This window comes from Zeugodacus cucurbitae, chromosome 3 (genome assembly GCF_028554725.1).
Source record: "Zeugodacus cucurbitae isolate PBARC_wt_2022May chromosome 3, idZeuCucr1.2, whole genome shotgun sequence".
Classification (NCBI taxonomy): domain Eukaryota; kingdom Metazoa; phylum Arthropoda; class Insecta; order Diptera; family Tephritidae; genus Zeugodacus; species Zeugodacus cucurbitae.
The window spans coordinates 62,571,985-62,596,146 of record NC_071668.1 but is presented as its reverse complement, the minus strand read 5'-3'; the positions used below and the strand labels follow the sequence as shown (position 1 = coordinate 62,596,146).

Genomic DNA, 24,162 nt, shown 5'->3' with positions numbered 1-24,162 from the left:
ACAACGACAGCAACTATTACAATGCGGTGTATTTCGCCACAGTTCAGCGGTGTTTGGCACCCCGCCCCCGTTTCAAGTAAAGCGAGGCCAACCGAGACAAACCGACAATCGGAAACCAGAAAACGGTGGTGACAACAGTTGTAAGCATGGCATTGGGCGCACAGTTGTGTTGTTGTTGTTGTTTTTGTAGTTTTCTTGCGCTTCAATATTACAGTATTTTTTGTTTTTCTGTTTGATTAAGCTTCGCTTTAATGTCTCAAAAGATTTTAATGATTGCTGTTGAAATTACTTATTTGTTCAAGTCGCTAACTTTACTGACTGACCACAACTACATATGGCCTTCTTCATCATCAACACGAATTGCTGCTTTTCATCAAGTCATTTCACCTTTAATGCAATGAGAAATAGATATTCCTTCTACCTTCTAGTCATTTCTCAATACTCTTACTTGCCCTACATAGACTTCAACTAGTGTATGTGTGTGTGTTAGTGAGCGTGGGACAGCACTTTCCACTTCATCCTTTGAGATTGTCAAGATTGTATTGGTGGTGCACGGGGCATGGTGTGTGTGTGTGTGGCTTGCTGAAAGCAATGAACTGCGTCGAAACCAATTTTCTTAATTGACTTATTGGTTTCCAAACAGTTTACTCAGATTCAAAGAAACGCACAGCTGTTGGTGGAATATAACCCGATAGCGGTTAAATATGTTAAATATGTGATATAGCGGCGTTGGTGTGCTGACACACATATTTATTTAAACGAGATACTTACTTTAGGTACTAAATATAGACTTTGTATTGCTCGCATTCAACTGAGGTGATGTAGTTGATTGAGGGAAATTATTTTTGTGATTTAATGTTTTAATTAAAATGTTTATATGAGGCTAATAATGAAAAATTGAACTTATTAGAATTACACGACCTGTGAAGTAATTAAAGTATATGATGGACGTTGATGCCATTGCTTGATGTCTGTATAAGATTCTGATATTTTTATAGAGTAATTAGCCGCGATGTCTGAATTTGATATCACCTCAAAACTGATACGGCTATGTAAACTGACGTTGAGCATCACCAAAAGCTCCGTCAGGATCGGGAAGGACCTCTCCGAGCCGTTCGATACCAAACGAGGTTTCAGACTAGGTGACTTACAATCGTGTGACTTCTTTAACCTTAATCTGTGGAAAATAATACGAGCTGCAGAGCTAAATAGAGAAGGTACAATCTTCTATAAGAGTGTACAGCTACTGGCGTACGCCGATGATATCGATAATATTGGAAACAACACCCGCGCCGTTTGTTCTGCTTTTTCCAGACTTGATAAGGAAGCGAAGCATATAGGTCTGGTGGTGAATGAGGACAAGACGAAATATCTCCGGTCATCAAACAAACCGTCAGCGCATTCGCGTCTTGGCTCCCACGTCGCAGTCATAACTTTGGAGTTGTAGATAATTTCGTTTATCTGGGAACCAGCATTAACAACACCAACAATGACAGGGTCGAAATTAAAAAGTAAAGTCCTCTCTCGACGAATCAAAATCAAACTCTACAAGTTCCTCATTATTCCCGTCCTGATGTATGGCGCTGAAGCGTGGACGATGACAACATCCGGTGAGACGACTCTTGGGGTTTTTGAGAGAAAAGTTTTGCGAAAGATTTATGGTGCTTTAAACATTGGCAACGGCGAATACCGCAGACGATGGAACGATGAGCTGTACGATTTATACGACGACATTGACATAATTCAGCGATAAATAGACATCGGCTACGCTTGCTAGGTCATGTTGTACGGATGGATGAAAACACTCCAGCTCTGAAAGTGTTCGATGCAGTACCCGCTGGAGGAAGCCGCGGAAGAGGACGACCTCGGATTCGGATTTGGTAGAAATATGGCCAATGCCTAAAGAGATTATAGTTAACATTGCATAGCAAAAAATTGTTCAGAAAATATGAAAGAGAAGGGATGAAATCAGATTGGTATGGACGTGACATCGCCTACTTATGGGTTAAAACCCAAATTTCAACAAGTACTTAGCCAATTTCAAGGAAACTTGTTTACCATGGAAATGGGCGCAATCAGTTAAATCAGTTACATTCCATATAACACAATGCTGAATTACATATGAATCGTTCACTTATCGCTCATCTTATAATGATCGAAATTAGACTATAATAACTCAAGGCCCCAGATACCGGATATTAAGGCCCCTTACATTAATTTTTACCGAAAATATATGTACATTTTTCAGTTATCCTTTGAAATTCAGAGTAAATGAGTTTACATCCACATTTAGCCCTTACTTGCTAATAAAATAAATCTGGAAATGGTAGTTATACACAATTCAGAAATCGGTTATTATGGAGACTTTAGATATCCTCGATTTTCAAATTTCTGTGCCATATTATATGCTGGTAACCGCCTATAAGATTGGTCGATAAGATAGTCTTCGGCTGCTTAGTAGCTGTAACAAACATTTGAATTATATTCGAAGTGATAAACAGATTTCCACGGATTGGAGAGAGACTGGATTCATTTGCCAAATTTCTTGATTCAGACAGAAGAGACTTCGCTTTGAACTGTTAAAAGAGCCAAAGCGAAAGCTTCTCTAATCATAGCCCCTTGTTATCTAGTGTCCGTTTGGACTAAAGATGAATTCGAATTTTCCAAGCAACATCGCGATCCAAATTCTGTTCAGCGAGGCCCATTTCTTGCTCAATAGGTATGTAAACAAGCTGAATTGCCGCCTTAGGGACGAAGACCAACCTGATGAGATTCAAGAGATGCTATTTCATCCAGGTTGGTGTGGTTTGTGGGCCTGTGGAATCTTCGGTCCATATTTTTTCCAAAAATGATGACAGTGAGAACGTAGTCGTCAATGTCGACCGTTACCGCGTCATTATATATTTGATGGCCAAAATTTAAGCTGTCGGTGATATTTGGTTTCAACGGCCGTCTTTCTTCTTCTTCTACCACTTCCCAAACATCGCATCAATCAAGGGATTTATTGAAAGAACACTTCGGTGAGCGGATAATTTTGGGCCAGTCAATTTGACACCAAGGTCGTGTGATATCACACCGTTAGACTTTTTCCAATGGGGTTATGTAAAGTCTAAAGTCTATGCGAACAATCCCGCATCCTTGGATTCGGTTTAAGCAAGAGTAGTGATTGGCTTCTATTGCATTCATAACTAACAGACTAAAAAATAAAATTTGGTAAATAAAATGCCGAGACCAGTGGAATTAAGGACTATAACTTGATTGGAGACTGTTACTAAGTTTAAGACTCGGGTTTCGGCTTCGGAGTTAGTTAAAATTTATAGAATTTGATGGAATACTGTTTATATTGTTATTAAAAAGAAGGAGACGAACAATTGCAAGGATACTTTAAAGAGAACTGGGCGGAAACCTGTGATAACTCAAAGATAATGCAGAAGATTAGTAGGAACTATCATACAAAATCCCACAATTAGTCCTGTTAATAATGCAGCAGCATCGAATCAGCATATTGCGTGAACAGCCAATGATGTTACACTGTTAAGGACATTTAAAAATATTAACATAAATACCTACGTTGTGCTTAAAGTTGACCACTTCCGAAACCAAAAAAGCGATACGCCTCTAATTTGCCTTAAAATGCATTCTAAAGCCTTTCTTGGGCAGATAAGGCTGAATTTTTGTTCTAGGGCTTCTTTAGTAAACGCTTTATGCAATTACCACGTGAGAAGAAGAATAATGCAGTTTAGACGCTAAATAGAGTTGGGAGTGACATTTTTTGATTTTGATTATTTGGGGAAGTTTTCCTTACTTCTGTTTTGGAGATTTGGTACTAATTTAGGGACCCTAAATCATTCGGATATATCAGAATTCATATGACCATGCCATTGTAGTGGTCCGTCGGCCTTTTCCAACTATTGACTACATTTTACAACAGGATAATGCTCAATTTCATAAAGGATCTTTACCTACAAAAGTTTTAAATGAAGCACATCAAGTTGACCTCCGCACATCCCTGGCCAAAACTTTAGTCAAAATGTTTGGTCTTTCGTTAAACACCAGAGGACAATTGATATAATAACCGAAAACGCCGAAATTACCGACATTTGGTCTAAATTAACTGTTAACTTAGCGCACAATTGTGTTGAATCAATTCGGACCATAAAGCAGGCCGGTATTGATACCAATGGTAATGTAACCAATTATGAATTTATCGCCTTCGAATAGTAATTTATACTGAACATTAAAAATTTATAGTTATCATTAAATAAGAACAGGATAATAGAGTTCATGTTGTGTGTAAATACTTTTGACTACTCCGAGTCTTCAGTTCATTTGCTTATTTCTCCGCCATATTTCTAGCTATTCTTGCCAAACCGACTTCATTCGCTCGGGAATAGATCAAGGTTTACAACAACATAGCATTTTGTTACCCTGCGACAACAACAACAACAAGCGAAAGCTTTTTCTGTGAAACTTGTAAAAAAACGTCCGATGTGTAAATAATTTTGACTACCTCTGTATATATCAAAATATTACCTATATTTTCGGTAAAACTTATTAGAAGCGCTGGAGTATCATGTTGTATATATGGGACCAATTTTTCCAAAAATCTAGCTATTTTTTTTTTTGTATACTTCGTAGTTGATGTGACTATATTTATAGGATGAAGAAGAGCACCTATTGATACCGATGTCAAGCAATCATTTCGTGTTAGTCATTTTTTACCTACCATCAAATAAGATGACGCATCCTTTATGATCCCGAAATGAAAAATTTACTCAAATTGTATGCTTTAATTTTTCGCTCTAAACAATTTTGTCCTTTATTTCTTTCATATATAGCAGCATTCATAAAAATTATTATAATATTTTTTATATACTTGTTTTCTTATTAAACAGTTCAAATCATAGACTTAATATTATTTTGCATTTAATGTATATATATATTTATATTGTTACTAAATTAAATTATCTTGAAACATTCTGCAATATTTTGAGTATAATTTTGCAAACATGCAACCAGTAATAAATTGTCAATATTACGCTCAATATGTATATATGTATATATATATAAATATGTTTTACTTTAATTTACCAACTATTATATAAATTAGCATACATTTATCATATTTTAGCATAATTTTTTTTTAATTTTGTTATCTCTTATGTACTTATTAACTCCGTAGCAATTTCAGGCGGGGCAAAGAGGGTTGGAGCAATTTTATGCTTAAGCCACGAAGCTTACACAGTTACACATACGTTTAGGTGTGTATGTATTATTATATATTTTAACAATTTTGTAGCAATATTTGTCATAACTACTTTCAATATATAGTAAGTATATGGTATGTATGTATATATGAACAACTTTTGAATATAGTATATACATTTATTTGTATATTTCATGAGCTACTAATTTTTGTTAATTTTTTTGTTTAATTTATGATTTCTTTTCTCAATTTTGTTTATAACAATTTTAACTTGAATCGCATTGCATGATATGTATGTTAATGTTTTTTGAATTAACTCATTTAACCTAAGGATTTCTCTTATATATGGGATATATAGTAATGTATAATTTTTGTCAAATTTACTTAAGTATGTATACATTAAATTAAGGTTTGATTTTGAATTTTGGTTTTCAACCCAAATATAGCGCTTAATAAATTTATTTTTAATTTCTATATATTTTATATTTATTCAATATACAATTATATTTTCATATTTTAATTTTTTTATATTTACAAATCTTATAAGTAATAAATATATTTACATTGTCTGTTTATCCTTTAATTATCATACTTTACATAACTTCTTCTGAATTTCTTTGAATTTAGTGTATACAGTCTTTCATATCATACAAGCAGCGTTTACGCTTTGTTTAATTTGCTTTATGTGTTGACTTATATAGATATCTACATATATATTATATACTTAAATATATACGCTATTTTTTAAATTCTTTTCCAACGAAAAACACAAAAACAATCTTATTAAATTTTCTAGCTCTCTCATAACCTGTTTGGGTACTACATAGCAGAAAAATATTGATAACAAGTAATGAAGGGCTAAGTTCGGGTGTAACCGAACATTTTATACTCTCGCAATTTATTGATGTAATTTTATAAAGATAATACAAGTCGACCCATATATTTCGTATAAAGTTCAATAAAATAACGAAAATCATCATAAATAGTATATGGGGACTGAGGTAATTCCTAAACCGACTTCACTCGTTTTCACCACCAAGATACAATGTAGAAGACTATACGCTCACTTAATTTAATATTACTTATGGGTATGTGGGATCTGGGGGAAGTTATGACCCGATTTTTACCATTTCAGGTACAGAAAGAAACTGTTATAAGGAAAAAATTCAGAGGGAATGAATTACATTAAAATATCTGAGGAATTTACCTATATTTTCGGTGAAAAATTAACCTTAGGCACTGAGTTCTTCATATTCGATATCAAGTAATGTCACAGCTCAAATACAGTATTTGTGTAAAGTTTTACTCCGCTAGCTTCATTGGTTCCTTATGAATACATTGTAAAGTGAACGAATCAGATGGAATTCAAAATTGAGTTATATGGGAAGTATACGTAGTTGTGAACCGATCTCGCCCATATTCCACCCGTGTCATCAGGGTGTCAAGAATATATATATTATATACCGAATTTCATTGAAATCGGTCGAATAGTTCTTGAGATATGGTTTTTGACCCATAAGTGGGCGACGCCACGCCCATTTTCCATTTCGTAAAAAATCTCAGCGCAGCTTCCTTCTGCCATTTCTTATGTAAATTTTGGTGTTTCTGACGTTTTTCGTTAGTGAGTTAACCCACTTTTAGTAATTTTCAACCTAACCTTTGTATGGGAGGTGGGCGTGGTTATTATCCGAGTTCTTTCATTTTTGGACTGTATAAGGAAATTGCTAAAAGAAACGACTGCAGAAAGTTTAGATTGCAGCTTTATTGGTTTGCGAGTTAAATACAAAAAACCTATTTGGGGGCGGGGTCACGCCCACTTTTCCAAAAAAATTACATCCAAATGTGCCCCTCCCTAATGGGATCCTATGTTCCAAATTTGATTTTCATAACTTTATTTATGGCTTAGTTATGACACTGTTTAAGTTTTCGGTTTCTGCCATTTTGTGGCCATGACAGTGGACCGATTTTGCCCATTTTCGAAAGCAACCTCCTCAGGGTGCCAAGGAATATGTGTTCCAAGTTTCATTGAGATATCTTAATTTTTACTCAAGTTATCGCTTGTACGGGCAGACGGACAGACGGACAGACGGACGGACGGACAGACATCCGGATTTCAAATCTACTCGTCATCCTGATCATTTATGTATATATAACCCCATATCTAACTCTTATATTTCTTGGTGACACAAACAACCGTTATGTGAACAAAACTATTATACTCTGTGCAACAGGTTGCGAGAGTATAAAAATATTATATTAAGGGTTTCAGCGGCTAAAAAACAAGGGTATTTTTTAGTAGCAGTATTTTGTGTAATTTTTATTTGAAAATTCTGAAAACTCAGCCATTGGCACCTCATCTCCCATGAAGTGTCCTGCGGTGGACATCATAACTCATGATTGGGTCATCTATAATCAATAAACCAAAAATATTTCGATAGTATATGGATAATCTAGTTAATGAACGAAAGAAAAGAGAAAACATTGAAATTTGAATTTTTGACAGAATTACAACCAAAAAAATCACTTTTTTGGTATCTTTTAGAATATTACTCGGATTGCTTTATTTTTGGATACTATTTTAAACATATTTAATAAGACAAAGAAAATTTTGAAATTTTGAAACCCACCCAGCAAACACCTAAATATTGTTTTTTTACAATAATGAAATTTATTTGATTTGAAAACCGAAATAATCTATAAATCACTCTGAGTTATATGGATAATCAAAACTACCTCTCAGCTTTAGTGGGAGATTTGAGGGATGTGAAAGTGAGAGGAAAGGGAACATTACAAAACTGTTGTTTCATACTTAAATTCCTCACCAAAATCATTTAGTCGTGGCAAACACTATTTATAAAATGTTTATATTCTTATTTAGGAGTTAGTTAGGAATATATAATATATGAAGGATGGTCTTAATAGAACAATTTGGTTGATCAGAAATTTTTGTGGAAGATAATTTTTACGTAAAGATGAGAAATAGAGAAAAGACAATAATATAAAAGTGAGGTTTCAAACCTCATTTCCTTACTAATTGAGTATAGCTGACGCACACCATTACTATTATATACGATAAAATGTTATAAATTTCAAAGTAAACTCCTTATGTTCAAAGCATAAGCAACGGGTGTTGTATTACTTTAAAACTAAAAAAAAAAAACATTATTTATTCATATTTGTGAAAGGTTATTTTGTTCGTGGACATCAGTACGGGAGAAATGTTCAAATATCTGTTTAGTAGCATTTTCACACAGGAGCTAATTGATCAATTAACCGGCCTCTGCTCGATTAAAATGCTAATTTAAATCAATTTACCATACAAAATGAAAATCTATTTTTTTTGCATTAATTTTCAATGGAATTTTAATCGACTTGAAAATGAAATGCAACTCTGCGACAAAGATTTGTAATAATATATACGTTCTTTGTTTGCGAGTTGTTGTTCACCTTACTCGACGATAAATATCAACTTCTTATGAAAAGCAAAAACAAAAATGTGTAATAACTGATAGATTATCGAGTAGCCGACAGTGTGAAGGGCAAAAACTGGTCTCTCAATTAAAATTCTAATTAATCAATTAATTTGCCTCTGCGAAAAGGCTGTAAGTCATATGAAGTGATAGCTCTGAACTATCCGGGTTGGTGCTACAAGATTAGTCACTTTTAAACGATTTAATTATGTATTTTATTTTTTAAATTTCAAAAAGAAAATAGTTCCATAAGAACTAAAAGATATACTCCAATTAAAACTTATCTCTATCAATTTTTAGATTTTCAAGTACTACTAGTATCTTTCTAGAAATTGAGCTAATGCATTGAAACCTGTCCAAGAACACCCAGTTAGAGCAACAGAAATTGATTTTCGTCTTAGGATTAGGAAAGTTATATCAGCAATATTCAGAACAGAAATCAGGGAAAATGTAGTATATATATACAGGTATGGATTTCTAAAGAAACAAATTAAATAGAAACCAACTCATAGTATATATATATATATATATATATATATATATATATATATGTTATGTATAAGGAAGCATTTTTTTATATATTTACCTTAAAAGTAACTTTAACTTTACACTTATCTTATTTTAATACTTATCTACACGGAATTATGGGTTAATAAAATTAATTATTCTTAATAAATTAAATAATATCAACCATTTTGCCATTTTATGTTTTTTTTTATTTTTGTTTATGCTATTTGCTTCTTTAATTTCTAATTCCTCCATATTTTTATAAGTTTCATACTTTTTACTTTCAATAAGCCACCAATAAAACCAAAAAATCATTCGTTATATTTACACTTGCTTACCATTGCTAAACCCTTTATAGTATGCTCTACAATTTTAACTCATGTAAGCGCCAACCGCTTAATACTTGAAACTCACACACTTGCAAAAATTCATTGCAGTAATATTTACATGCAAGCACACATAAATCATAACCAACCAACAGTAAATCTCTTTAGCATTAACAGTTACTCATACGCCACCGCAACCACAGTGTCATCAGTGTATCAGCAGCTCTGCGCTCAGCAACTGTCAGACGTCAATCACTGCCGCAACTTTTCTGAACAGTAACAACATTGTGAACACCAGCACTGTTGTCACTGTCAATTTATGTTGTTGACAATGCGTTACAGTGGCAGCAGCTGAGTCGTAGTAACCATCCTCCAATTCGTTGCCAAGCATCATGTCTGTGGAGAGAGAAAAGAGGGAGAGTCAGAGGTTGTAAAAATATTAGGTAAAATAAGCTTGAGATTTCAAAGTAGTATAAACGTGATAGTTTGGTGATATGTCTAAGAATACTCATATGTTTAATCTATATCTTTGAGATTTGCGAAGTTGAATGACCCCGTATTGAAAATATATTTAAAGTTCGTTACTCATTTTAACGAAAAGATAATTATTTTTGAAAACTAGTACTTAACAATATGGGTATATAAAGAAGGTTAAACTTTTAATAGTCAATCTATCGTTAGTGCTATATATATATATACTTTTTTGGAATGAACTAGATAGTAAAAAAACTTTTGTATTTGAAGATTGAAATCAAAACAGTAAGAACAATTTGGAAATTTGAAAACTACTATATTCTCGCTGGGGTTAATACCATGAAGTTAATACCAAAGCTTGCAAAACAATCTTTTCAGTTTTGAAAACATCATATAGTTGAAGTAAATATATTGACAATTCATAAATTAAATAAATATATTTTATATGAAACAGGCAATTTGAGTGATAATTCGATCACAAAGAGAGTTTAACTTCTCCATGTTCTAGTTGGTTGAGACCAAGGCAACTACTGAGAAGTTTTTCACAGCTGCTGTGATATTTGGAAATCGGAATTCGTTCAATTTAGATTATTTAAGAATGTGTGTCTTCATAACTAAACCTCTTCGTCTGTCCAGCTGTGCAATAACTGGAGTAAAACTTGAGATACCTTAATGAAACTTAGTACACATATTCCTTGGCACCATGAGAAGGATGAAATTGCAGATGCTAAATCGGATTATTGCCACGCCCACAAAATGACGTTAACGGAAAAGCTATAAAGTGCTATAACTAAGACAGGAATAAAGCGAAGAAAATTATTTATCTCCCAAACTACTTAAGCTATATATACCAAAATTACTGGACACATTTTCCTTTAGTATCCAATTACACAATATGAAATTGGATAATAACTTCGGCCACCCCTCGCTACACAAAGGTTATGTTGAACACTACTAAAAGTGCGTTAACTCACTAAACAGAAATATCAAATATTATAGAAGAAATGGCAGAGAAAAGCGGCACTTAGATAATTATAAATAATGTAAATTGGGCATGACGTCTACTACTATCGTACTCGAACGGGTCATGATATTTTCTTGACACCCTTTTATTACCCATGAAAAATTGGGGAAATCGCTTACTTCTCATGTAACTCAATTTTGAATTTAATCTAATAACTAACTACTTTCCAATATATAAATTAACCATCGAATTCGGAACAAAATTTTGAACAAATACTGCATAATCTATTGACTCCCGTTTAAATTCGCCGAAATCGAGTTATAACTTTTCAAGGCCCTAGATATCGAACATGAAGACTTCAGCGTCAATGAAGAATTTCTTACCGAGAAAAATGTAAAACTCTCAGATATTTTAAAGAAATTCTTAGGGAATATTTTCTAACAATGCGCTTTTGTGCCAAAAATGGGTAAAATCGGACAATTATTTCCTCTAGCTCCCATATGCCTAATACAAAGATTTTCAAGTTCGGTGGGACTTATGTATTATATATCTGTTACAAATACAATGTAGCTGGGTAGCGAAAGTGAGTGAAATCGCTGAATACTTCTCCAAATGTTGGTAAGCCTAAATCAGATTCTTCTTTTCAAAATTGCATCAGATAGCAGCGATAGCAGTGGATGGAATTGCAAAAGTTATGGACACAGCGAAATCCTGAACCAGCTCACTTCATTACAAATTAAACTAGACTATATTATCCCAAAGTTGGACTACAATAGCCTCTTACAGGTGAGGATACCCTCCAGACGGGAATGTAGAAGAGGAGTACTTGAGGAAGAGAATACCATCTCAATATATCTAAAATGGATTGCGATGTAGGAACGGGGGTATACTCCAATGATCTTGACATCTCACTCTCTTGCCATCTACCGAACTCATCCAGGCTCTTCCAATCGGAAGTACAAGAGCAGTCAGCAACTGCAGGAAGGCTATGAGCTCTCTGACAGTAAAACTTCATCTGTCCATAATATGGGTTCCTGGCCACAGTAACATTTTCGGAAATGAAAAGGCAGACGAGTTGGCAAAGATAGGAGCTTCTCAGGAAGAATCCGAAGCGGAGCAAATACCATTCCCGTCAGCGAATATCAAGCGAGATCTTCACACATAGTATGAACAGATTGCGAAAGAGATATTGAGATCAACAACCAAATACCAAATAACAAAACAAAATTTGCCTAAATATGATAGAGCAAGAACCAAGGAGCTATTAAATAGATCCAGAAAAAGTATATATAGACTTACGGCTATCATAACGGGGCATTGGCCATTCGGAGAACATGCTCTGAACGATATTTGTCGTTCATGCAAATTAGAACGGAATAAGGAAATGCTTTTCCACTTTCTATGCGACTGCCCAGCCCTATCTAATACCAGACATAGAACTCATGCGATCCATCAAGCACCAAATCTCGAATGGATGTCCACAAAAAATGTTACGGAAATAAGTAGTTTCATTGAAAGCACCAAATGGTTTGACGATGAAACGAGATATCGAAATATAAAGGTCTCACAATACTGATACAATGATTTTGAAGAAAGTAGGTATTTGGAAGTATCGATGAAATTGCTTATTTATGTTTAGGCCAGTCGAGTAAATCATGATAAAAATTTGGTATGGGACTACAAATCGAAGGCAAATGAAGAAAGGTAATGATACTTCTCAGATAGTTTAATAAAGCAAAGAAGCTTTGAAGATATCCAATAATTTTTATATCAACAAGTCAATGTCTGCTGAGTCCTCAAATATAGAAAAAGATTAAAAACACCATGAAATTCTGCTACATTCATACTTTTATATATATTCCGAAGGTTGCACAATACATTTCATTCCTCAACAAACAAGTCTATAAAAAATGAAAAAAAAAAAACTTTTCGTCGATCATTATCATTATATTACCTAACCAGCAATACCCCAAATGGGCATTAAATTGACTCATCAAAAAAAATCATTGCAGATTATTTACAAATCATTAAATGGTCATAAAAATTTGGTTTGGTAGGCGTAAAGGACAAACATTGTGAAAGAAGAATGAAAAAGAAGTGAACATTTATTGATATACAATTAGGAAGTTTGCGGTAGAAAAGCCAAACAAACGGTACTTCAAGTGCCGCAACCTGGTGGCATTATTTGTACTAGCGTTTTTTTTTTATTTGTAGAAGTACTTCGTTTTTCTTTCTTTCTCGCTTAGTCAAACAATATGGTGGAGGGTAAAAAACCTTGCACGGCTTATGTTTGAGAAAATAACAGATTTCTATTTCCTGCAGTGACCTGATATTTGTTCTGTGTAAGTGTGTGTATATATACACATTTCATATCCTTACAGTCTCAAGTGGCCGATAATTTTTGGAATAACTAATAACACTTCCACAGGAAAACGGAAAAAAGGCACAAATCTCGCTATTATATTTACACCCTTCACAAATACAACGCCGCAAAGTAAGCGAAAAGTTTAGCCGTTCGTATTTGCAAAGTTCAGGTTAAAGTAAGTAAGTGTATAAGTAAGTAAATAATCTTAATCTGCTCACCTTTTCGTTTGCCGGGATTCTCCATGTCCATGCTACTGCCATCGGTCACCTTCGACTGGTGATAGAGTTCCGAGCTCTTGATGCGTTTTTTGTTGCTGCCTAAATGCCGTGCGGAATTGTGGCGCAAGCGTTAAAGAAAGTGGAAATGTAGTTGAGTGAAAAATAGCTAAATAAATTGCACTTTCGGTTGAGTAAGAAATGCTTTCAAAGCGTAAATTATACATTTCAGATTGTGTATGCAAAGTAAGACGAGTAGTACGGGCGCACAGTGGGATTAGCCGTGTTGTACGTAGGATTTGTATGCTTGCATCGAGGAATCACTGAGTAGTGAACTTAAAACTTTTCTTTCATATTTAAAAACTATTATAAGAGACAATTAGGTTAAGGAAGAAACTATATTTCTTATTTTTTTTAAATCCTTTATTTTTCTGTGTTAAGTAATTATGCTATTGAAAAAAAAGTCCATACAGAAGAACGGATGAGCCTTAGATAAATGATATGGTGATCAAAACACCTTGAAATTGAAATATTAAATAGAAGTGCTGAGAATTACAGTCCGTTTCTAGGTGTTAAGCTCGAGTATATTCTATATTTAGATAATATTTTCAAGAACTGTGAGGAATGTGGATGCTCTTGTGCATATAAATTTCATATTTAATTTTCAATTGTCACTACTATAACCAAAATTATTTATATTATCGTTTAGGATTTAGAGGAAATTATTTTTCCTTTTGCTGGCTTATCAATAATCGGTCAAGAAATTCAGACACTCTTGTACTTGTTTTGATTTGATGAACCCAAAGAAAATTAATAGTTTTTTTCGCAAAGCCAAATTAATTGATCAATTAAAATTTTAATTGAGATAATCGATCAGCTGTTATACATTTTTGTTTTTGCTTTTCATAAGAAGATGGTAGAAATCATCAGCCAATTGCTATTTTCTTATTTATGTCCTGCAGCGACATCTACCGTTGTGTAGCGTGAATAACAAGCCGCAGAGTTGCATTGCATCTTCAACTCGATCATAATTCGATTAAAAATTAATGTAGAAAAATTAGATTTTTATTTTGTATTGCAAATCGACCTAAATCAGCGTTTTAATCGAGCAAAGGTCGGTTAATTGATCAATTACATCCTGTGCGAAAAGGCTATTATGCAAATAAAGTTGATTATTTCACCTTGTTAGGTATTCATCATGGACTGGTCTATAGAACATATGGGAATAAGTTATCTCACGAATGCCCCAATCTTTCTTATTTTTGAATCATTTGCATTCTCTCAAGGTCTGTATACTAAATATTTAGCACATCGAACGAGTACTTTTGGTGTAAGTATTGCAGTTCGTCAATTATTTTTCAAAGCTTAATTGCCTTGATTCAGTAACCTTTACCAGTTTATTTCTATACATAGAATAGGGAATGATGCAATGAATAGATTTAGTGCAAATTAGTATCGAATTCAATCTTATTGCGAACATTTTGAGTTTTCTGGTTTTTCAGACTGAAATCTAAATTTCTCAATGATCTGTAATCTTATATGTACTCTATGGTATATTGGCATTCTTATTTTACTCAAATAAAAATTATCCTTTATGTTATTAAGACATTATTATATCGCTGCTATTCTTGATATAATTTAGTGACTTGTCAAATAATATTTTCAAAGACTAAATATATGTTTAACACCACTGACTTATTAAATTAATTGTGTCAGATTTTTTCAAAACTTGCATTGGTTGGAACGTTGGGAGCTTTGATATTTTTATCTCAATGAACTGAAGGCAAGACATTCGCTGAGATGATGAGTTTAGCGTTATATTATTCTTAGCACATGCTCAAATATCATTGATTACTCATACCAAATTTTTTTTCCTAAACTGATGCTTAATGGAGTATCTATTGTATGTCATGTATTTTTAGTGGTTCGAGGCATGAAGACATTTAGCAATGGGCAAACTTCGCCCACTTTCAAAAATCATATCTCAGGAACTATTAGACTGATTTCAATGAAATGTTGTACATAATATTTTCTTGAACTTGTACTAATGAACGTATAAAATCAGCTAACAACCTACTTCCCATTTAACAAAATTTTGAACTCAATCTGATTCTTTCACTTTACAATAGATAATTCAATAACCTACGAACATACCGGAATCCAAGCTTGTGGTTCAGCACTTCATTTGAGGTGTGTTAAAAATTGTCGAAATCAGACTATAACTTTTCAAGGCCCCGTATATCGTACATGAAGGCCACAGTGCTAATAGATAATTTTTTACCAAAAATAACTGCAAATCTCTCAGATATTTAAAAGATCTCTAGAGGGAATATAATAATTTGTATCTGTGTCAAAACTGGGTAAAATCGGAGCATAACTTCCTCAACACCCCAAATACTTTTGGATTATCAGACATCCGGTGGGCTTTATAACGTATATATCGGTTAATATGTGAGATATTATTGAAATATAGTATTGGATATAGTATGACATGGTATAAAATGTTCGGTAACACATAAGCTTCTAGCTAACTACTATTATTACTTCTAAATTTAGACAAGAGAATAACTTTCTTTGAGACACACTGTGAACAACTGCCGAACTATGATTCATTTTAGCTTCACCTTTCGTCGCACTCACTATAGTTACTCAACACTGAGTACACTGTCGTCGTTTGCCTGAACGCCTGCCTGCCGGCGATTAAATTCGTCCGCCTGAGGATTTGTTTGAAACCGAAAATAAATAATTTATTTGCCTCGCACTTTTTAAAGCAATGAAAAAAATCTATGCTCTCATACAAACATACAAATTTATGAACAAATATATGATTGTGGCATGTCACAAAAGCCGACGCGCACGTAAGGGGTGTCTAGTCAGCACGTAGAGGCATTGCTACCGCTGCAGCTCTGAAAGTACACCAACCTTTAGTTATGGTGCTTATGCCACATACATATTCATAAAGATATATATGTGAGAAAAAAAATTTTGAAAAATTATGCCGAGTGGCTATTACTGCCTGCCTCAGCGTTGGCGTTGAATGGTGTCTAGAACGCGGAATAGACATGAAACTACGTCGATTTGCATTTGCATAGTCTTGCCGCACTCATATACATACACGCAAGTTAATCTTGATAGACACACATTTAAACCGAAAGCGCATAAAGAACTCACTATTGACAGGCGCTGTGGTCAGCGCTGACACTCACCTTTGTAACGTCCTTCGGAGTTCTCCACATAATTCACAGCATTCGGTGGTATTCCTGCGAAAATAATTGCGAAGAATGGAACAGTTTTTTATGGATTAGTCGAAAAAATCACGGCAGTTGTACGCTGACGCCAACAACAAATCATAGAAATTATGCAAATGAAAAGCGAAAAAAAATGTGAAAAATTAAAAATTTCGCAAAAACATTACGCCAGTCATTCTTTTGGCGCATTCTAGAGCGCGAAATGCGGGTATGAATGAAGTTCATTAAAATGCAGTGCATCCCCCGCACCGCCCCGCTGCCGTGAATACATGCAGGCGGGTTTGAAAATATTTAAATTCAATTACGTACAAGTGCAGGTGTCTGCGTCCGTAGCAGACGCCAGCGAAGCGGTTAAATATTTCTGCCATAGTTAATTCACTAAAAGAAATGCGCCAAGCTAGTCGCGCTATTCAGTTTAGGGGTCGCATTCATTGCCGCAATCGCGCGGATTATTTTTAAGCTGATTTGATCTTGAATACAAATGTGTTTCGTTTTTTGTTTTTTTTTGTGCTTTTTAAAAAGTTTATACATACATATTTATATCATATTTCATAACGCTTTAAGCTTTCAAATTTTTAAGAAGGATTAACAGCACATTCCGCTTTATAATATTAGGTTGGCAAATACCTCACTTCCGCCTTTTCGTCTTTTGAATTTTTACGACAATATCAAGCAAAAACGGTCGTGGTCGAAGGTCGGTGAATCGTCTCAAACAGTGGCTAAGCCGGGATTGACGGCCAGGAAGGTTTTGCTATGTGTTTAGTGGGATTGGAAGGGAATCATCCACTATGAGCTGGTCCCATATGGCCAGACTCTTAATTCTACCATCTACTGCGAACAACTGGACAGCCAGAAGCGTCCAGTATTGCCCAACAGGATGGGTGTAGTGTTCCACCAGGGCAACGTCAGACCACACTCTTCGTTGATGACTTGTCAGAAGCTATGGGAGATCGGATGGGAGGTTTTATCGTATCCACCATATAGCGCCAAGTGATTACCACCTGTTCCTGTTCATGGTGAACGCCCCTGGTGGTGTAAAGTTGAACTCAAAAGAGGTTTGTGAAAAGTGGCTGTCCGAATTCTTCGCAAATAAGGAGGGGGGCTTCTCGAGGGAGGTATTATGAAGTTGCCGTGGGTCAATAATATCAAAATGTCTAACAAGACAAAATCAACTTCGGTTGATAATATACATAAAGGATCAAGTGAATGTGACATACCATTCGCAATATTTGGATATTTGAAATAACCGTCTCAAGTAAGAGCCCTCCGAGCTCAGAACTTATCATTTTGCGCTTATTCAAAACAATGAAAAAAAATTAATCTGCTTCGTATTATTTTCGTGGCTGCTGTATTCTTCCGAATATGACCCTCATGCTCAGACATATAAATAATTTTTGTTCTTTAGGTGTTTCCTGATGTTGAGAGCCAATAGAATCTACTAAGTGCTTTCTAAATTCACTTCTTTTACGCGCGGACCCATTTAACTTGGCAAATAAAGCTTGGAAAGAAATATAAGTCAACGTTATTTCAATCTGTGTACGGCTTACTGGAGGAGACATTATAAGTTTTTGTTATAATTATAACGGCTGTGTAAAATTTAATATATTATGTTTATTTTTTCCTACATGATTTTTTGATATGATATTATTTTAGGTAGAGCTTGGGGTGAACTTTAACGATAAATCATCCTTATTGAAAATTTTGAAGCTCCGACCATGACCATGAGAAGAATTTTTGCGCATCATACGCCATATAAGAGCAATTACTGTACTATGTGAGTATCTAGTAGTCCGATGTGGCAAATTTTTTTACTACATATTTAAAATATTTTTTTTTGATTTTTGGTGAAAATTTCATAGCGATATCTGAACGGAAAGTATTTATGGCAGCGCCTTCATACAAGCCGAACCACTGAGCAATGGTTGAATTACACTTACAGCCATGTCAATGGCTATTCCTTGGTGAGTGTATCTAAGATTCAGTATAAATACTAATAATAACGACAGCCACAAAACAATTGGATAATTATCTTGTCAACGGGTTAAAAAGAAGAGTATTCTCTTACAAAACCAAACTCATGACACTATTCGGCAAAATAAACATTTGTGCGCCTGAGTGTTCGAGAGACCAGTTCTTGGAAGGCTTATTGGCCCCCTACGTATGGGGAAGCAGTATGTGAAATGGTGAGCTGTGGAAGCTCTTCAGCGATATGAACGCGATGCGGAAGATATCAAAAAAATGTGCTAGATATATCGTTCATAAATATTTACGAAAGTTCTGAGGTCGCGTGAGCTTAAAATTCATTGATTAACCGTTTTTTAAGTCATTAAAGGCAAGTACTAAATTGCATGAATGAAGTTTGATATTATTTCAATGAACAATATATTTCGAAGGTGTGTAACGAGCAGCACTAACTAATTTATATGAGATATCCTGCCACTCTTACTCCATCGGAGGCTTCTTATATTTATTTATTAATTGTAATTTAAGCACTTAGCATTTTTGCTGTGGCTGATCATATGTATTCTCATGGATTAAACAATGGATGATAAGGTTGAACTTTGATCTTCACTAGATACGGAAATTTATTATAGGGTTTTCATCTACCGCATAAGGAAAAGAATTTCGAATCATACATAAAAACCTTGAATTAAGCAAATATATTAACTTAAATTGGAAAAATGTTAATCTCTACAGTAATATCATTTTACTAACTTGAACTTAAACAAATACTCAACTCAAAAGGTGAAAAACATATTTTAGAAGGTGACAAATTATAGTATTAGGTCTATAACTTTTCTTCCGTTTAAGTTTAGCTTTTTTTGTATAAAAACGATTACAAAATGTTATTCAAAATATTGGCCGTTGCTAGCTACTACTTTTGACCATTATTTCTGACAGCATGCGTATACCGTGCAAATGTAGAGAATTCTGCTCAAAAAGTAACATTTTCAGTTGAGAATAAGTTTGGGATGCAAACAGATCTCTACAAATATTTTGTTGGGTTAATGTTGACACAAATGTCCAAGATCGATATAAAACGATTTAATCGACCAGTGCTTGATCCTAGAGACATTTATTGGAAAACGGCAGAAGCAAAGTTGTAGTATTTTTTAACTTTTAGGATAAAAATAGTAAGCTTATATCTAATAAGGGTTATTAACTTACGATATAGCTTTATGGTGCCGTCGGTGTCGCCGAGTGAATTCTTCGCCACACATCGATAAGCGCCGAATTCTGCTTGCGTCAAATCACTTATATGTAATTGCATTGCATTACGATATTCGCCAATTTCCGTTACACCCGATGTGTATTTGACACCTGCAATGAAAAGATTAAAAAATAAAAAGTAGAAATTAGTTTTGAATATAAAATTTTTTAAATAATTATTTACGTATAATCTAAACGAGCATAAAAAAACTAAAATAAAGCCAAACTTTCATACTACGGTTCATATTCATTAGTCAGAAGTTAAAAATCAAAATTCTGTATACACATAATACGTAAATATATACCTACTCAACCACAACATATACATATATTTACATAAGTAAGTTTTCCATTGTTGTTGTCTATAAGTCTGCTTACATTTGCATGTAAGGACATTAGCACCAATTAAAAGTCGCTACAAAAATGCAAATTAAATTATTAGCATTTAAGCAGAGCTTTTTCCAGCGCTATTGCCTTGCTTGCTTCGCTTCGCTTACATAGATATACATGAGTGTTGATACATGGTCAAATGTACATGAGTGTTTACATTAAAAATAAACTAACTCTAGATTGAGCTAGAGAATAAGTTTGTTAAACTCATTGAGAACCTTAGGAATTATGAATTAGGTGTACTGATTGCAAAAACTTGATGAATTCGGTTACCAAAAAAATAAAAAAAAAATTGTTATTGAGTTTAAAACACTGATTCATATTAATTTTAGTTAACTGGATTTATTTAGTAAATATGTCTATTGTAAATTGCTTAATAGCCATTTCACACAGCCAAATTAATTGATCAATTAAAATTTTAATTGAGAGACCAGTTTTTGCCCTTCGATAATCGATCAGCTGTTATACATTTTTGTTTTTGCTCTTCGGAAGAAGTTGGTAAGTTTCATCAGCTGATTGCTATTTTATTACTTATTTCTAGCAGCGACATTTATCGTCATGTATAGTGAACAACAACTCGCAAATAAAAAATGTATATATAATTGCAAATACGGTCTTTGTCTCAGAGTTGCATTTCATTTTCAAGTCGATTAAAATAGAATTAAAAATTACTGTAGAAAAACTAGATTTTTATTTTGTAAGGTAAATCGATCTAAATCAGCGTTTTAATTGAATAAAGGGCGGTTAATTGATCAATTTATTAGCTCCTATGTGAAAAGGCTATAAAATTGTTATTTAATTACTCGTATATGCCGGATTTCAAATAATTATTCTATATTCACATATCAATAAATATTTCTGATTATCTCAATAATAAGGAGTAATGAAAATTCTTTAAACTGAACTTAACTCACTTTTGCAATAAACTCCATGTATTACTATGTATTAGCCCCTAAATGTATGCAATTATGTGTCAGCATTCTCATACTTGTATGAAAATAAATATTAGTGTACAGCCCTTTTTTGCAGCAACCAAAGCAACCACAGAAATCCAGGCAAAAAAACATAAAACTCACCACAGCAGTGATTATGCAAAAACGTAGACCAGTGAAATATGTAACACACACAGTATATATATACATATAGCAAAAGCATAGCAAGTCATATAAGTTTATATGTACATCAGCACAGGAGGCGCATTAGTGCAGCCACTGAAGTGCAGCCAGCGTAAGAGAGTTTCATAAACTGTAGTCATGTGGCCAGTTTGCTGCATTTCGGTTTGTGTGTGTTCTTGAGTGTCTCGCAAAAGTTTTGAGTTAAATCAGTTAATTAAAAAGTTAACTTGATGCTCATGCTGGGATACACTTTTTTTGTCTATGGTCAACTAGTATTTGTGACAACACTTCAATTAGTTGTTGAAATGCTCGAATTTTTAAGGTTAGTATTGTAGTGAAAACAAAATTTTGGAATAATTGCATTATTTTGAAAAATAAATTTTTTGAAGTGAAGTTGATTGGTTATAGTTTTTTTGGTTTTAAGAAGCATTTATTCTAAGCTTTAATAACTCACTTGCATTCGGGCATTTATAAAATGAGGGAGAAGAAAATAATTTAGATTATGAGCATATTTGTTGGCACAGTTGTCCACAAAATAGTAGGAATGCCAATATGAAAAATGTATTTGGCTGCAGAACTTTTTAGGATCACAAGAAAATTATGAGATAAAAAACGGTATATATAACGGGAAACTGGCTTTATAATACCAATACAAATTTTTTATATGTTTACCGTTATTTGAATTCAGCTTTGCAAGTTCTCGGCAATACTTGGTTTTGATTTCCACTAAAAAATAGGAGTGTTAGACATTTCCATTAAAAAATAAACTATAACCTAAAAATATTATCAATATTGGAAAGGTAAGTAGAGTTCCATAAACTAGAAGCAAGTCCAATTAATTAAGGGTAATTGAATCAATGTGTTTTCCCATATAGAGAAATAACCAGGAAGTTATCAAAAAAAATTAAAAAGCTTGAGGAAAACGTATAAGGATATCCAAGAAATCGAAAAATAATTTGTTCCAATAGTAGCAAATACCTTAAGGTGTTAGGGGTAGTCAGAATTTTCAAAAAATCATTTTTTTTTGCATTTTCGTTAAGTGTAATATCTTCAAAATATTCTCTGAAAATTTGAAGTTGATCCGATAATAACTTTTCGAGTTATTCGACAAATAACAACGAGCGCTCGTGCGCTCCAATACTCTAGTGTGAAACTTTAAATGCATTTTTCTCAAAACTATGTTTTTTGAACTGGTGACAACTGTAACTCGATAACCGCTCAGTAGATTTTAATGAAATTCATACAGCTTTTAGAATACATAATAAACTCAGGCCTGATCGAAGGATTTTTTTTAATTTCGATTTTTTAAGACCAATTAACTCTAGATTTTTTCCCGAAAATCTATAAAAAAATTTCTGAGGCCGCCATTTTGTTAATTTTTGAAAGAAAGGCATCGATCAGGCCCAAGATTATCTATTTATAAAACTAATTTTTATACGATTGATTTTAGATGAATCTCCAAGGACTTATGATTGTCAGCGAAAGGACTTTTTTTGAAACTGGGTCAACACATACAACTATAACTATGGAAATTATACATTTTTTTTTCAAATTTTCGTGAGTTTAAGTCAAAACATTCTATAATAATTCCATATTATTTCTTTTGTAAATAACATGATTTAATAGCAAAAAATTTCTGAAAATTCTCATTTTTTCGTGTCACTACCCCTTAAATTATAGTATACATTTTTAAATTATTAAAAAATATATATATAAAATTTGCAAAAAAGTATGATACATAGCCAGTGGCTATAAATGGCGAGAAATAGTGTATTAAACCTGTACTAAGTACTTTTGATGGAAGGAATCATGGATCAAATGGCTTATTCCAAAATATCAGAATAGGTAATGCTACCAGAAGGAATATACCATTGCTATAGGTACACCAACATGATAATAACCCTAAACATACCAGCAAGTGCGCAGAGAAGTGGTCAGGGGTCAATATAGTTGAGGTTATTATGAGAATTATTCAGTATCGTAACCTCATCTTCATTAAAAATCTAAGAACTAATATAAAAAAAATGTTGCTTAACGGAAACCAACTATTTTGAGAGATTTATCGCTGGTAACGAAAGAGGTTTGGGAAGGGCGACCATTTAAGCGTTTGCAGAATCTAATAGACTCTATGCCCCGGAGGGATTGAACTCTTTTAAAAAACGACGCTATTTTACAGTAAAGTTAAAGTATTAGAATTTAAAATTTTCAAATTATCTTATTTGCTATATATCGAACACTCCTATTTTCTTGTGGAACAGGTTTTTTAGTTTATTTAACATAAGCCGCGATTGAAAATTGTATTAATAAATTTTTATAATTCAAAATTTAAATATTCGTTTTGTTCATGAGCTCGCTGCATATGATAGCCATTAAAGAAAGTTGTTGGAATAACTTGGACAATATTTTTCTTATTCTGACAAGATTAATTTTTTGCCTGCTTCAGTGAAGGTTTAGTTGCCAGTTTATACAAATCTGAAAGAATTTGACAAAATTTTTAATATATTTATATGTGTATAGCAGAAATTCTTAAGAACCTCGATGTTCATTACATTAATTTCAGAATTACTCACATTTTTCATATTTACTTCCTAACTGTCACTGGTATACAAATTCAGCCTAAATGTAGGCAACATTTTACTTTTCTTGTTTAAAGAATGCAGCAATGTTTTAAA

General features: G+C 33.5%; 1 protein-coding gene across 2 annotated transcripts in view; it reads right to left on the bottom strand.

Annotated features, from left to right (window-relative positions):
- Positions 1-9,275: 9,275 nt before the first annotated feature.
- Positions 9,276-24,162, bottom strand: part of LOC105219289 (limbic system-associated membrane protein) — a 71,300-nt gene continuing 56,413 nt past the window's right edge. The window contains exons 8-11 of one of the 2 annotated variants that reach the window (XM_054227324.1): positions 19,944-20,096; positions 16,734-16,787; positions 13,531-13,629; positions 9,277-9,905 (exon numbers count right to left, since the gene is read on the bottom strand). In XM_054227324.1, coding sequence (XP_054083299.1) covers positions 9,751-9,905; positions 13,531-13,629; positions 16,734-16,787; positions 19,944-20,096 — 461 coding nt within the window. In that variant the 3' untranslated portion in view covers positions 9,277-9,750. Of the gene's footprint in view, positions 9,906-13,530; positions 13,630-16,733; positions 16,788-19,943; positions 20,097-24,162 lie in introns of both variants that reach the window. The other variant, XM_054227325.1, reaches the window with a different exon arrangement.